This window comes from Carcharodon carcharias, chromosome 20 (assembly GCF_017639515.1).
Source record: "Carcharodon carcharias isolate sCarCar2 chromosome 20, sCarCar2.pri, whole genome shotgun sequence".
Taxonomy (NCBI): Eukaryota; Metazoa; Chordata; class Chondrichthyes; order Lamniformes; family Lamnidae; genus Carcharodon; species Carcharodon carcharias.
The window spans coordinates 75,100,855-75,117,982 of NC_054486.1; the positions used below are offsets into that span (position 1 = coordinate 75,100,855).

Below are 17,128 nucleotides of genomic sequence, written 5' to 3' on the forward strand. Positions count from 1 at the left end.
GCTGCACTTTGCTCGAGGCTTCGGGGTTCGTTTGCCTAACTTGCTTCAGGCAGCACTCACAGTTATCAGCGCCAGGTTTCACAGACAGTACCACATTTCTTTAAGATAGGGCTCACGGGCAGGCCTCTACCTACCAGACCAGCCATAAGGTGAGGGTGGCTTTGTATGGCTGCGGGGCTAGGGCTTTCTTTGGGAAGGGGCAGAAGTGACTTCAGGCAAGGGAAGAAGCTGCAGGGTGAGGGCTGCACTGGGGAAGGGGGGTGTCCCAGGGTGTGTGTGGATTTTAGGCAGGGTGCTGTTGCTTTACTGGTCTGGGACTCTTTTCCTTTCTGTCTGCCTGTGGCTCCAAAAAATGGGCCTTATTAAATGTCCCTTACCAGACTTGATTTCTGTCATGTGACCCTAGTATCTGTTTCTTCATTGTCCTCACAAATGGTCTGTGATGACTTAGCCATTGACACACACTGTTGTTTGAGTTTTACCCATTCACATATCAGTGTGATAGGGTGGGGTTTCTTCATGCATGTCCTTTGGAATTCCACTCCAAAGCCTAGAAGTTTTCAAATCCAATGTGAACTAGTTTCTGCAATTACTTGGACAATGGCAGCCATTAATCCACAGGATAGGTTTGTTACAATTTAATGACTTGTCCAGTCATGCAGGCTAGCTTGCAGGGCCTTGTGTTGTTCCATGTATATTGACTGAAATGAAAAATGGTCACCTGACCACTCAACTCCATTTTGTTCCAAAAGCGGAGTGTCCATTCTCCATTTTGTTTCCAAAAATAAAATGCCTATTTTGAATTTATACTCCATAAATCCATGAGTCTTACTGCATGAACATACTCGTTTGCAACCTCACCCTCCAGTGAGCTGGCAAATAAACCATCCTCTGCCCCGGCCTCTTGGCAGCCCACTCCCCACATGACTCACCGTGTTCTGATGCAAGCTTTATACTGGCGTCCAAGGTAGGTACAGTGCTAGTATCTGAGCTTGTGGGTGTAAGTGTTAGATCATCTGCCAAGGCCCCTTCATTAATGCTGTGCTGTTGCTCTCTCTCCTCCTCCTGGGCCTCCTAGAGCTGGGCAGGTGGCAGTTCTTGAGTGAAAGCAGAATCACAGAAAGGGAAGGTTGGTGTGAGGGCAGTGGAGTGGAGTGCAAAGCAAGGGCACGCCATGGCTGGCTTGTTCATCATGCCAGGCAGCAGGATAAGGGTGAGCTGGGATTTGAGAAGCTCACAAGACAACAACTGTCATCCTCAATATTTTCAGTGATGTTTGATGCTGTGGAGCTGTCACAGTCAGCCTCCATGATGCAGAGAACTGTCTTCTCCAGAGGGCTCAAGAGCTGCAGATATCCTTGTCCCCTGCCCATTCTGCTCTGCATCCTTCTATTGCGTACCACCTTGTCCTGCAAGAGAGAGGGCAGAACATCAGTAGTTTTTTTTATTTTATTGATTCATGGGATTTTTGGCATCCTTGGCTAGGCCAGCATCTATTTCCCATCCCTAATTGCCATTGAGAAGGTGGTGGTGAGCTGCCTTCCTGAACTGCTGCAGAATAGGAACACCCACAGTGCTGTTAGGAAAGGATTTTGACCCAGCGACAGTGAAGGAATGGTGACATATTTCTAAGTCAGGATGGTGAGTGAATTGGAGGGGAACTTCTAGGTGGTGGTGTTCCCATCTATCTGTGGCCCTTCTCCTTCTAGATGGTAGTGGTCGTGGGTTTGGAAGGTGCTATCTAAGGACCCTTGGTGAGTTGCTGAGGTGCATCTTGCGTATGGTACACTCTGCTGCTACTGTGTGTCAGTGGTGGAGGAAGTGAATGTTAAAGGTGACGGATGAGGTGCCAATCAAATGGGCTGCTTTGTCCCGGATGGTGTTAAGCTTCTTGAGTGCTGTCGGAGCTGCACTCACCCAGGCAAGTGGAAAGTATTCCACCACTATCCTGACTTGTGTCTTGTTGTTGGACAACAGGCTTTGGGAGTCAGGAGGTGAGTTACTGTCTGCAGAAATCCCAGCCTCTGACCAGCTCTTGTAGCCACAGTATTTATATGGCTAGTCCAGTTAAGCTTCTGGTGAATGGTAACTCCCAGGATGTTGATAGTAGGGGATTCAGCGATGGTAATGCCATTGAATGTCAAGGGAGATGGTTAGATACTCTCTTGTTGGAGATGGTCATTGCCTGATACTTGTGTGGCGCAAATGTTACTTGCCGCTTATCAACCCAAGCCTGAATATTATTCAGGCCTTGCTGCATTTGGACATGGACTACTTCAGTATCTGAGGAGTCGTGAATGATGCTGAATGTTGTGCAATCATCAGTGAACATCCCCACTTCTGACCTTATGATGAAAGGAAGGTCATTGATGAAGCAACTGAAGCTGGTTAGGCCGAGGACATTTGTGCAGCACTGTGGTTTGGTGATGTGTCTGCCATTGCTGAATAGCTGGGATATGTGCAGGCAGTGACAGGTGTGTGTGAGGCTAGCAGAGGGTAAGATGGAGTATCTGAATGTTAGGCATGAATCCTGCATGCCAGGGAGTGCTGCTGGGTGGGTGATTGGCAGGTGATGCATTGAGCAACATGAGAGGTTATTGGTGCAGTGAGTAGGAGATATCATGTGAAGATATATTCACTGACCTTGACTACCTATGGGAGGTCATAGTACTTCTTGTGGCACTGCTGCCAGGTCCTCAGGTCCTCAATTGACCATCCTGACCTCCTGCTCCCACTCCCTTTTGAGGAGTTCTTTGAAAGTGTCCTATGGAACCATGACATTTTTGTTCTTGCCAACCTGCACCACTAATGCCTCCAGTACTGCTTCCATCACTGTTGATCCCCCAGTCTTGCCTGAAGTTCACTTTCAAGAATTTACATTACAGCACTCTTTTTGTGCAGCCTGGCTTTAAGAAAAACAGTCTGCCTGTACCATGAGGTCTATAAACAATATTGCTGGGGGCTCCTGCTGTGTGCAGAGTTCACTGATAACATTCAGGAGGTGCACTGGCTAGCACTGCACTCGTGCAGATGAGGTGGATAGACAAATACTGTGTTGCTTACCTTGATCTGAATGGGCACATGCAGGTTGTAAATCATGATTCCTGTGTCCAAGAAATGGTGTTATCCATTTACTAGTCCTTTAGCTTTTATACTTGCTTACTGTAACAATGTGTGATTGCTGGTTCTTGTTTACTGTTTCTACTCCACTAAGGTAAGGCTTGATAGAACTTTGTCTAGAACTGTGCCAGGAATAAATGGTAAATGTCCAAGCATAGCTTCTTGGATGGGGCTGGGGAAGAAGCACCAGGTCTGCAAAACATGTCAGATTTGGAACTAATCAACCAGAAACCCCCTAAATTGAATGTAATTTTATCATAGAAATAATGTTTAGCATCTCTGTCAGCTCCATAGCATTTTATTCTCTATTATCCCCTTATATTTATCATATGCCTCTTTTTAAAACCTAACCATTGCTCTAACATCTCTATCTACCCATGGAAGCCTTACCTTTGACATGCTCTCATTCCACGTTGGAATGTATTTAGCCTGTACTTTAATCATCTCGTATTCCTAAAGCTATTGGGCGAATGTTTGATCTACTACGTTTTTTTAAAACCAGTGCAGGATTAGGTCCCGTTTCAACCCCCCACAAAGCAATTAGACACCACAAAAAAGAATAGAGTTAGGGAGGAACAAATTCAGACAGGCATCACCTCTCCTACTGCTTTTATTTGTCAGCAATCTGCATCTAACTTTGACTTCCAGTGTCTTGCCATGCAATTTGATGTAATGCTATGCAATTATGAGTATAAACCATTACATTTACTGGTTGCAGTAAGAAACTTGAGAATAATCAAGGTTGCCATATTTAAATCAATGAACTAGATTATAAGGTGAAATGTGGCGTAGAGATACACACAGAAAGCACTTATTGATATCGATCCATATTGCATTTTTGTATTCATACTGTTTTGTTGTTCTGTTGTGGAAACCCATTCTCCAAGCTGAGTTTCTAACTCATATCCACTGCAGCAAACATAGTTGCTTAGTTGCTTCACTATAACACTGCCAACAACTGTCCCAAACCCTCATCTACTAAAACCCTCACCCGTATTTTTGTCACCTCCAGACATAACTACTCATGCTCCAAAGGTAGACTGCCCATCATCCACCCTCCATAAATTTCTGCATCAAGTCTCACTCATCCCTTTCCTTGCTAACCTACATTAGCCCCGTTCTCCTGGCAACTCAATTTTTAAATTCTTATCCTCGTTAATCTTGTCCCTCACTATTAGTGTAATCTTCTCCAGCTCTACAACGCTCCAGAGCTCTCCATTCTTCTTGCTCTGGTCTCTTGTGTATCACTTCTGCTCATTGTCCCATTATTTTCAGTCTCGTCACCTAGGCCCATGCTCTGGAACTCCCTCCGTAAATCTCTCCACCACCCTCTCCTCCTTTAATACCATCCTTAAAACCCACTTCTTTGGCCATGCTATTCATCAAATCTAATATCTTGTTCTTTGACTTAGAATCTATTACTTCCTGATGCTGATAAGAAGCATTATGGATCTTATCTCTACATTAAAGACTCCAAATAAGTGCAAGTTGTTGACTCTGAATAATTATCTTACTTGTAAATAAACCTGACCATTAGGGTTTGCATGAATCTAACAGTCTAACAGTGCAATATTTAACATTTTTTAGATTAGACAGAAAAACATGGTGGACATTTTACAATCTCTAGTGCATTATGTCATGCTCACACAATATGATATGAACTATAAATGTGAACTTGTGAAGTATAAACTGGAAATGGACACTTTCCTGTAAAACAAAATGGAGTTGAGAGGTCAGGTGGCATTTTCTTTCCTGCCAATACATATGGAACTGCAAGAACACCGAGCTAATCCATATGCCTGGATAATTCTTGACAAAGTTGTTAAATTGCAAATGACCATTCTGGGCATATGTTTGAGAAGTCATTAAAATGCAAACAAACTTTCCTATGGTTAATAGCTATACTTCCCCAACCAATTAAAAAGATTGGTTGCACAATACTATTGCAGACTCTTCAACTACACACCTGAAATCCAGAATACAGGTGCGAAAAGCTCTATTTTACCAAGCTGGTATGTGGATGAGTGATACCTGAACTCCATTGTCTGACAATGGCCTAACCATCAGAAACTATTTCTGAGGACATTGGAAAGAGATGCTCTGGTCGCATGACAGAAACTATAAGGGGATTTAATAAGGCACATTCAGACCAAACAGGGGAAGGAACATCTATGCCAGCAAAGGAAAAATACCCTGCCTAGGCAGAGACTCAGGCTGACCTTGAACTTTCTACCTTTAGAACTGTGATAGGGCTTTGCTACAGGGCTTCATTATTGCACCTTGTCTGGAGCGGAATAAGAGAAATATGCTACAGCAACAATAAATCAATAGTGAATCTGTCCTTTCAAAACTACCAGAGCTTTCTTGTTCAGCAGACGAGAAAGGCTTACTGGCCTGCATTGTTTCAAGTCTTCATCCTAGGGAAATGCAAGTGAAACCGAGAACTCTTGAAATCCAAAGACCTAAATGAATGCTCCTTTTGTAATCATAATCTTTCCCTGAGTGTGGGTGTGTCTGTATGAGAGTGGGTATGGGTGTGTATATTCAGGTGTTGAACAATAAACATTAATCTTCTCTTAAAAACTTACGAGAAAACCTGTCGGTTGTCTGTTCCTGACAGTCATAGCTCTCGGGGGTGAAAACATTAAAACACGCTGTCTTTGGTCAGTCAGGAGATGGGAAAAAAGGGGAGGCATCCCTAACATCTCTGCCCTATCTGTAACAATTATACCATGATTAAAGCATACTCTTTACACCCCTTCATACATTACCTCATTCATCAAAGAATTAGAAGAGTTTTGTGACATCCTGGTGTCGTGAAAGGTGCAATATAAAAACAAGCTTTTTATTCTTTATAGCATAAATAGAGATGCTGATTTTGGTATTGAAACTAGAGGCCACATTTTCAAGGGCAGCAGGGTCAGGAGCCATGCAGGTGTGATTTGAAAATTTTGGACCTCGAGGTTTTCTCCTGGACAGTTTCATATTTTCAAAGGACCTGTGGGGTGGAAGGAGCGGGAAATGCAGTCGCTGCCAATTAATGGCCCAATGAGCTCATTATAGAACTTCTTAAGGGGCCTGTCTATTCGACACTGGAAATTTCAAAGCACAGTTTTGGCGAACCAAATAGTCTGGGGCGGGTTAATGCACAGCTGCTGAGTTCGCTATGGGGTCAGCAGAAACCTTCTCCACATTGATTTATAACTGACACCTCCTGGATCATCTTGCACTGGTTCCAGCACCTGCAGGGCTCTTTTTATCACCAAGGATGCTGCTGGCCCTCTAGGAGGCTGTCTGCTCTCTTCAGAAGCAGCGGCAGCCCCAAGCATGGCTACTGCTCGCCTTTGCCACTAGCATCAGGAAGGCAACTCCTGCCTCCTGGGGGCACTTGGTGCCACTGATTGGGTGCTGAGCTCGCCTCCTAGTTACTTAGGGCATTTGAATTTGAAAATAGCGTGGCAAGAGCTATGCGGCTTGGGTACGGGGCCAGGGCACAGAATTCAGCTTGGTGTCAGGTTCCCCAGCCCACTTTGAAAATCCAGTCCCAGGCTTATGAAAGCTAACTTCTTGTTACAAACATGAATGTAACAAAGATGTAAAATAAAATTGGTATGATAAATTTACTGTTGGTTACTGTATCAGAAATGCTGGTATAACAAATTCAGTTTGATCCAGCGGGCATTCAGTGTGTTACGTCTGCACCAAAAATTTGTTTTCAGGATGTGAACATTGATGTCTAGGCTAAGTTTATAACCCATCTTTTAATTGCTCTCACAACTTGCAAGGCCACTTCGGAGTCAAGCACAGTAGGCCCAACTAGTATTGGTGTCACATCCCCATTCCTGAAGGAAATTACTGAACGAGTTGAATTGTTACAATTCAACAATTTTCTTTCTGCTGACAGTCAACAAATTATTTGTTTTTCCTTAATGTGTTTGAGTGTACAATCTTCAAATTGTTAAATCTAGTAAATATTCACTCCACTGCCATAAGGTTGAAATGATGCTAACCGGTAGTGTATAAATTACTGCCTGTGATGTCATTGAAAGAATGCTATGTATTCATAAATAATTTCCTTTTCCATCATTCTAACAGGAATGTTTATCATCACTTTTAAGTGTGTAAGGAAGTTTCTGTTTGTGCATCTTTCTTTAATTCAATTAAAGATTCCCTAAAACAGGAGAGGGCCATATTAAGATACATAAATTATGGTCCATTGTGTACATAGTGACCCAGTGCAATTTGAAGCTACCAATGGGCTGCACATATTCTGGTACTAACCGTCTAACCAGCAGTCCTTCAAGGGAACTGCAGACCATTCGCAAAAATTACAAGTTTCTGTTTAATCATTTTTGTGGGGTCAGAAGGAGCATAAATGGTCCTCTTAGCCTCACCAATATCCACCTGCCAGTCCCTTGTGCCTCCTTCCCCTCCATCTTGCATACCCTGATCTGAGCAATGCTGCTTCTAGCCCCAACCTTGCAACTCAGCTTTGTGGGGGAACTGCCAGATTCCCTACTCACTCCCTGTCCCATAAATTGGTGAGCTGTTTGCGGTGCAGCGCTCACAGCCTACCAATCAGATGCAACTGAGGCCTGTCTTTTATGTCTTGAGTCTGTGACTTCACTGGTTGGGTAAAACTCAAATTGCAAATAATGGAGAGAGACCAACATAAGAACAAACTGTGATCGTTTATTGCAACAGAAGGCAGAGCACTAAATCCTTGCATGATACCACAACCATCTCCAGCTCTAGACTTGAGTTAACCTGTAGCCCCTGCTGTACGTCGATTGGTCAGTACTGTCACATGGTTAGTCCACTTGCACTCTCTTAAAGATACATGGTACCCCATTCTACCCCACTATCCATCAAAATGGCTTCGGCCTATTGCTGATGACATTATGGCAGGCACGACTGCACTGCCCCATCCACCAATAATCTAGATATTTGTAATCAGTCTCAATAGGTGACAAAGTTACACAGAATGATAGTCAAACTGTCCTTTCCGGCCTCAGTAAAAGTAAACAGATCCCTTATCTATTGCTTCTATGCCAAATGAGGAAAAAGATTAGATTGATTCCTTGAAGCAAACATTTGTTATTTTTGTGATAAATTATACGAGCCATACAGAACATAAATAAAAGCTGAGACTGCATTCCGGCCGATGTTTGCACTGTCCTTTCAAATCATAGTCTCCTACTTTAATTTGTGGACTTCCCAGTGTAGTTTATTGAGTGACGGCTTGTTCCCTGTGGTTTTATACGCAGAAAATGCAGCACTGTCTCTTACTGTTACATGACGTCAGCTGATACAGTGATTAGCACACTTTGAATCAATCTGACCTTCTTCAGCCATCCTCAAACTGTATATGCACTTTCTTGCCTCGTTAATATTTCAATGGCAATTAAAAAATCCTCTATGACTCTGTGACCTTGGGTGGGAATATGATGGGAGTGGGTGGGGAAAAGTAATTTTATCCACCAATAGGAGCTGAGAGTCCTGGCACAGAAGTGCATTCTTTGCATCCCATAATGAGAAGCTGGACTGTTTGTTTCCATTAGCAGGGTGGGGATAGCTGTCAAGTTGCAGCTGGGACCGATTACTGTTCACAGCGTGCACTGCAGTAAAAGACCTTAACTGTAGGTTTTTGCTGTGGTTTAGGTTGTAAAGAAAAGTGGGAAAGAAGGGAAGAAATAAAAAAAAACCTCTTTGTACGTGATGTCTGACTGTGAGGGATTAACTCTGGGTAAGTGCCAGTTTCAGTTTATTGCTTCTCCCTCAGCTCGTTCTCTGTGGTACAGATTTAAAAGCTGTACACTCTGCAGCAAATGCTCGCCAGTCATCAAGCTTCAGCAACTTAAGCTAAACTTGTTTTTATTTTAAATGTGCAGCTAGGTCAAATGGATCATCCGCTGAGTGGACAATTCTGCAGAACTACAAAATCTGTAAATATCCATAGGGTAATGGAGTTAAAATACAGACAGCAGAGGTCAAGAGATGGGTATATGAGACACATTTAAATGTGTGAAAATAGTCCCTGTGCCATTTTTAGAGAGTTGCAGTCCTGCTGTACTATTAATTCCTAATGTTAATAATTCTCTTATGAAGGCATTTCCTTTACATCTTATAAACATTCACATTTAATGTAATTATATTAAAAGGTATTAGGTTATTTCATTATTCAGAGAATTGAATTGGAATGGCATTGCTATTCCTGGCAATTAGCAAGTTAACCAGAATATATAAGGGTTCTGAGGATCCCTGATGAACAGGAAAGAGCTTTCATATTATTGTAAATTAGATTGGACTCTTTAAGTGCAAAATGGACATTTTACAAGAGTCAAGAAATGTGCTCAACATTTGAAGTGTTGGGAGAATTCTCCCAATGGTTCAGTGTGATTATCTAGCATCACACAAACCAGAAAGGCTCCGGATTCAATCCCATGTCTATGCTAGCTGCACAGTATGGTGGGCGGGGGTGGGTGGGGGGCATTGGTGGGTGGTGGGTGTGGGGGTGTGGGGAATGGGCTTGTTGCTCAGTGCGTAGCGCACCTGCTTCTGAGCCAGTAGCTCCAAGTTCAAGTCCTACTCCAGGGCTTGTTGACTATGGAAAGAGTGTTCATTATGCAGCCAGACAGGTTCATAATTGACCTGCTATTCCTTTCAACACACCCATGACAAGCGGCAAGAGTGGGGAAATTCTAATGACAGATAGGCATAGGAGAAACATGAGATCTTCAATACAAAAACTACGTAACATATCTTGCTATTCAATGGAGGAGCATTCACTGTTGGTGCCTTAGGAAGTGTAAATAAACCTCAGCAACAACAGTGCACTTTCTATGAAGAATTCTTTGCCATGAATAAACCCTAAATTGGAATGCTTGTTGATCACATGGAAAAGAAACAGCTACAAACACAATGTGGACAGCAGCAACTTGTTGAACCCAGGGAGAGTTGGGGCCTCTAGCAAAACTTAACTTTCTCATATTGACCTTAATAGACGTCATCACTTATTTAGATTAGAGTGGGTGTATTTGGCTGTCTGTCATCAGACAATCCCACAGCAAGTAATGTAGGAATGCAGGGAGGCCTTCAGCTGAATCCGAATCCTGAAAACCAGGTGCAGAAATATTCCTCCACTTCTCAATTTTATGCAGTTGCTGGCCTTCCCCTTTAAGCTGCCGTAGCAAGTAAAATGCTACAGTCCATTAGGATGTCTTCCAACATAGAGTCTCATCAAACATAATTAACCCAAGTCAGGAAAATTGGAAGCAGTATGGGTGGCTGGCGGCTGGAAATGTCACAAACTGCACTTTAAGTGGGTACTGTGCTGATGAGAAATATGCAGACCTAATTACCTTTCTAACAAGAATTGTCATTTTTGAGTACAAAAGGATTTTCTCCACTCATACAAAGCTTTCTCATAAGAAAGTAATTTGATATGGCTGTTTTTATACTATTCTTTCTTATCTTCCTCAAATTAGCTATGTTTTCTCTGGTATATGAGCCATTGGAGAAGGACCCATTGCCACTCCCGCCGAACAGGTGGCCACACTGCACTGCTGAAGAATTCACAGAATATTTTTCCTCCATTATCCTTGGCCCAGTCTGCACCCTCCATGGCCCAGGACTCCTTTACACACTGCAACATGGGTCTTTGCTCAGAACATTCAAAAGCTTCTTTCACAGGAGTTAGGGCTGGGTAGACAGCTGGTCATCCTGGCACACTGTGCCACACCCCAAACTGGTTCTCCTGAATTCTTTAAGTTTAAGTCCCTTGATTGGGGAGTCAGGATCAATAATTTAAAATAGTCACAGAGAGATTGAAGGTGTGCTTGAAATAAAGTTATTTATACAGAATGGTGTGAGACCAGTAATGTTTGTCACAGAGACTAGTTGAGGCAGAGACTCTACTATGGGAAGAGTAGATAAGCATTTGAAGCAGAAAAAAAGATACAGGACTAGGATGGATGCCAGGGCTGTGGGATCAGTTTTGTACTACTCTAGAAAAGATGCAACACAGGCACTATGAAATCAATGGGATGGAAATTATTTTACAATGTGCGAACAATCTGATGAAGGTGAGAATTCTTTGCTGTAGACCTATATGGTTCTAAGTTCAAATGCCTAGATTATAAATAGATTTTTATAAATACACTAAGCCAAGCTGCACCAAAGTTCATTACATCTCTTTGAGCAATATGTGGTTAGCCTTTAGAAATGTTATAAAACGCCATTGACTGGCGTTACAAGGCGGCTTTCTCATCGTTCTTTTCCCCTATTCATCCTTTCCTAAGGATAGTAATTTAATTTGAAATACAGTTCCACTGAAATCTCTGGAGTCTTACCCATAACCATAACACATGTGGCCTGATTTAAAAGGCTGGTGGCCTTTTTCAACATAAGAGTCAGTGCAACTGAGCTCAATCACCAAAAACGACTTCAAGCAACACTGGTTAGACAGCGATCCAGGTGCAGGGACCCTGGAGATTCCCTTCCCCGTCATCTTCAATAGTGCAACATTACATTACCATTTCCTCCCTGGCATGCTGACATTGAGAGAACAGAAAATAATTTAAATAACTTCATACATTTTTAATGGTGTAAAATCTCGATTTGCTGTGCTGAATAGGGTAGCAGTTTGAGGATGTTGGCTAAGTGCAAACATGACATCAACATATTGCAGCAGAGCATAAAGAGAAGGGCTGCAACTCCTTTTTTTATTCATTCATGGAATGTGGGTGTTACTGGCTAGGCTAGTATTTGTTGTCCATCCCTAATTGCCCTTGAGGAGACGGTGGTGAGCTGCCTTCTTGAACTGCTGCAGTCTGTATGGTGTAGGTACACCCACAGTGCTGATAGGAAGGGAGTTCCAGGATTTTGATGCAGCAACAGTGAAGGAAGGCAATATAGTTCCAAGTCAGGATGATATGCAGCTTGGAGGGGAATTTGCAGGTGGTGGTGTTCCCATGCCCTGCTGTCCTTCTCCTTTTAGGTGGTAGAGGCCGCGGGTTTGGAAGATGCTGTCGCATGAACCTTGGTGAGTTGCTACAGTGCATCTTGTATATGGTACGCATTGCTGCCATTGTGTGTCAGTGGTGGAGAGAGTGAACATTTAAGGTGATGGACAGGGTGCGAATAAAGCGAGATGCTTTGTCTTGGATGGTGTCAAGCTTCTTGAGTGTTGTTGGAGTTGCACCTTATAGATAGTAATCAGGCTTTGGGAAGTCAAGAGGTGAGTTACTCTCTGCAGAATTCCCAGCCCCTGACCTGCTCTTGTAGCCACAGTTCTTATATGGCTAGTTCAGTTGAGTTTCTGGTCAATGGTAAACCCCTAGAAGCTGATAGTGGGGGATTCAATGATGATAATGTTGTTAAATGTCAAGAAGCAATGGTTAGATTCTCTCTTGTTGGAGATGGTCATTGCCTGGCCCTTGTGTGGTGCGAATCTTACTTGCCATTTATCAGCCCAAGCCTGAGAGTTTTCCAGATCTTGCTGCAGATTGGCACAAACTGCTTCAATATCTGAGGACTTGCGATAGTACTGAACATTGTGCAATCATGTGTAAACATCCCTACTTCTGACCTTATGATGGAAGGAAGTTCATTGATGAAGCACCTGAAGATGGTTGGGCCAAGGACACTACACTGAGGAACTCCTGCAGTGATGTCCTGAAACTGAGATGATTGACCTCCAACAACCACAACCATCTTCCTTTGTGCTAGATATGACTCCAACCAGTGGAGATTTTTCCCTCTTCATTTCCCATTCAATTCATTTTGCCAGGGCTCCTTGATGCCAACATGGACAAATGCGGCCTTGATGTCAAAAGCAGTCACTCTTACCTCACCTCTGGAATTCATCTCTTTTGTTCAAGTTTGAATCAAGGCTGTAATGAAGTCAGGAGCTGAGTGGACCTGGCAGAACCCAAACTGAGCCTCAATTATTTCTGTGTAAATGACGCTTGATGAGACTGTCAGTAATACTTTCCATCACTTTGCTGACAATCGAGAGTTGACTGATGGGGCAGTAATTGGCTGCTTTGGATTTGGCCTGCTTTTTGTGGACAAGACATATCTGGGCAATTTTCCACATTGTGAGGTAAATGCCAGTGTTGTAGCTGAACTGGAACAGCTTGGCTAGGGGCACAGCTGGTTCTAGAGCACAAGTCTTCAGTACTATTGCCAGGATGTTGTCAGAGCCCATAGCCTTTGTTGTATTCCGTGCCTTCAGCCATTTCTTGATATCATGTGGAGTGAACTGAGTTGGCTGAAGACTGGCATCTGTGATGCTGGGGATCTGAAGAGGACTCTGAGATGGATCATCCACTTGGCACCTACGGCTGAAGCTAATTGCAAATGCTTTAGCCTTGTCTTTTGTACTGATGTGCTGGGCTCCCCTATCATTGAGGATGGGAATATTTATCATCCTGTTAGTTGTTTGTCCACCACCATTTATGACTGGATGTGACAGGACTGCAGAGATTTGATTTGATCCGTTGGTTGTGGGATTGCTTAGCTCTGTCTATCATATGGTGCTTCCACTGTTTGGCATTCAAGTAGTCCTGTGTTGTAACTTCACCATTTTGACAGGTCACTTTTAGGTACCTGATGCTGCACCTGGTATGCCCTCCTGTATTCTTCATTGAACCAGGGCTGATCCCTTGGCTTGAAGATAATGGTCGCGTGAGGGATATGTATCTGAGGTTACAGATTGTGATTGAGTACAATTCTGCCACTGCTGATCGCCCACAGCAACTCTTGATTGTCCAGCTTTGAGGTGCTAGATCTGTTCTGAATCTAACCCATTTAGCTTGATGTTAATGCCACACAACTCGATGAAGGGTATGCTGAGCGTAAAGACTGGGCTTTGTCTTCAAAAGGACTCTGGGGTGGCTGGTCTTACCACTGCTGTCATGGACAGATTCATCTCTGACAGGTAGATTAATGAGGACAAGATTTAGTAGGTTTTTCTCACTTGTTGGTTTCCTCACCACCTGCTGCATGCCCAGTCGGGCAGATATGTCCTCCAGGACTTGGTCTGCTCGGTCAGTCGTGGTGCTACCAAGCCACTCTTGGTGATGGGCATTATTCCCCACCTAGAGTACATTCTATGCCATTGCCACCCTCAAAGCTTCCTCCAATAGGTGTTCAACATGTAAGGATATTGATTCATCAGCCAAGGGAGGTAGGAGGAGCAGCAGGTTTCCTTCCCCGTGTTTAACCTGATGTCATGAGACTTCATGGAGCCCAGAGTCGATGTTGAGGACTAACAAGGGAATTCCCTCCTGACTGTATACCGCTGTCCCACCACCTCTGGTGTGTCTGTCCTTCCAGTGGTATAAGATATAGCCAGGGATGGTGATGGTGGCTTTTGGGACATTGTCTGTGAAGTATGATTCTGTGAGTATGTTTATATCAGGCTGTTGCTTGACTAATCTGTGAGACAGTGCTCCTAATTTTGGCTCCAGGTGTTAGTAAGGAGGACTTTGCAGGGCCAACAGAGCAAGTTGTGCCGTTGTCGCTTTCGTTGGCTTGGCTGATGCCTGTTGGTCCATCCTGTTTCATTCCTTTTTGACCTTTTAGGGCATTAAAGAGTAAACCACATTGCTGTGGGTCTGAAGTCACATGCAGGATAGACCAGGTAAAGATTTCCTTCCCTAAAGGGCTTTAGCGTCCCCAAGGCTTCTGGATTACTAGTCCAGTGGCATTACCACCAAATCACCACCGTCTCCTTAAATGTACTTCACAGACTGGGAGACCTGCTGTTAACTCCCAATGTTAGCTATTACTCAGACTGTGTCCTCTCAGACAGCATGTGCCAATCTTCACCAAGTCATCACATGTAGCACTGAGGGAAGCTGAGGGGGAATTAATTGAAGTTCCAAATTGAGGGAACTCTTCAGTATTTCTGACCAGCTAATCCCATATTAGTTTGGTGAATTGGACAGATGCCCATTGCCACAATTTGAATGAATCACAGAATCTCACAGTGCAGAAGAGGCCCTTCGGCCCATCGAGTCTGCACCAACATGTGAGAAACACCTGACCTACCTACTTAATCCCATTTACCAGCACTTGGCCCATAGCCTTGAATGTTATGACGTGCCAAGTGCTCATCCAGGTAATTTTTAAAGGATGTGAGGCAACCTGCCTCCACCACCTTCCCAAGCAGCCGCATTCCAGACCGTCACCATTCTCTGGGTAAAAAAGAATTTCCTCACATCCCCCCTAAACCTCCTGCCCCTCACCTTGAACTTGTGTCCCCTCGTGACTAACTCTTCAACTAAAGGGAACAGCTGCTCCCTATCCACCCTGTCCATGCCCCTCATAATCTTGCACATCTTAATCAGGTTGCCCCTCAGTCTTCTCTGCTCCAACGAAAACAACCCAAGTCTATCCAACCTCTCTTCATAACTTAGATGTTTCATCCCAAGCAACATCCTGGTGAATCTCCTCTGCACCCCCTCCAGTGCAATCACTTCCTTCCTATAGTGTGGTGACCAGAACTTCACACAGTACTCCAGTTGTAGCCTCGGCAAGGTTCTATACAACTCCAATATGACCTCCCTACTTTTGTAATCTATGCCTCGATTGATAAAGGCAAGTGTCCCATATGCCTTTTTCACCACCTCACTAACATGCCCTTCCACCTTCAGAGATCTATGGGCACACACGCCAAGGTCCCTTTGCTCCCTAGAACTTCCTAGTGTCATGCCATTCCTTGAAGACTTCCTTGTCAAATTACTCCTCCCAAAGTGTATCACCTCACACTTTTCAGGGTTAAATTCCATCTGCCACTTATCTGCTCATTTGACCATCCCGTCTATATCCTAGATAGTCCTAGATAGAAGCATAGAAAAGTTACAGCACAGAAAGGGGCCATTCAGCCCAAAGTGTCAGCGTCAGCTGAAAAAGAACCAGCTGCTCATTTTAATCTCACCTTCCAGCACCTGGTCCATAGCCTTGCGGTTACTTTAGGGATTTAGGTGCAGATCCAGATGTTGTGCCTAGCAAAGCCATGAAGCTGGGACAAATATAGTAAGTTTTAAAAAACCAAAACACAATCAGGCAGGACTCCCTGTGACTGAAACCCATGAACAATATCATCTGGTTATGAAGCCAGCAATGCTCCGGCTGCCAAGCTGCTCCCTACTCCATAATTTTAGTGGAGCACCTTTTGGAACAGGACAATATGATGTACTATCTTTCAGTTAATCACATAAACAGATCCAGATGTAAGATCACATTTATTACAAATCATCTAAATTCCATTTAAATACTATCGCCAGAAGAACAATGTGATATTAGAATGTTAATATTTTTAGCTGAATTTGTGAAAATTGAGGAAAACCTACCCGAGAGTGTTTTACTACAAGTGGCCATTGAAACAGAGACGATATAATTTAAAAGGGAATTAAATGAGTATTTGAAAATAGGAAATTTAATGTGACCTGAAGGGATAGCAGGGGTGCAAGTGAAAGGCAGCGATGAAGGCCTTCATGCTCCAATCTCCAGTCCCATCGTGATCTTGTGCCAACTGACTAATTAGCAGCCGGCAAGTGGCACCACCAACTAATCAGCATGCAGAATCTAGAAGGTAGATTGGTCTGGGCCGTGACTTGGAAGCAACATGATTAAAGGATCGTCAGCACTCAATAGCTCAGTGAGGCAGGAAGATTCACTTTGTTGGATTAACATTATTGACCTTTGCACAGAAGATTGTATGAGACAATGCTACAGCTACCTTGGACCACCCCTCTCTTCAGCCTTGGTTCTCTCCTTCTTCAGCCTTGGATCACCTGTTCTTCAGCCTTGGAGATCCCTTAAGCTGCCAGTCCCACCTCATCAGGAAGATTGCGAAGCCTATGGAAGTTGCTTGTGAGCATGACCAAGGGAAAAACCTGGGTGGTCCCATGGTTCAGCAATGACTCTCTGTGTGTCCTCCTCCTGGCTATTTGGGCAAGGTGGGAGATCAACTCCCTTAAAAGCTGGAGGAGGAGTC

At 43.7% G+C, this 17,128-nt stretch overlaps 1 protein-coding gene across 1 annotated transcript in view; it reads left to right on the plus strand.

Annotated features, from left to right (window-relative positions):
* Positions 1 to 8,668: 8,668 nt before the first annotated feature.
* Positions 8,669 to 17,128, plus strand: part of eml1 (EMAP like 1) — a 233,323-nt gene continuing 224,863 nt past the window's right edge. The window contains exon 1 of the mRNA XM_041214024.1: positions 8,669 to 8,866. Coding sequence (XP_041069958.1) covers positions 8,839 to 8,866 — 28 coding nt within the window. The 5' untranslated portion in view covers positions 8,669 to 8,838. The remainder of the gene's footprint in view (positions 8,867 to 17,128) is intronic.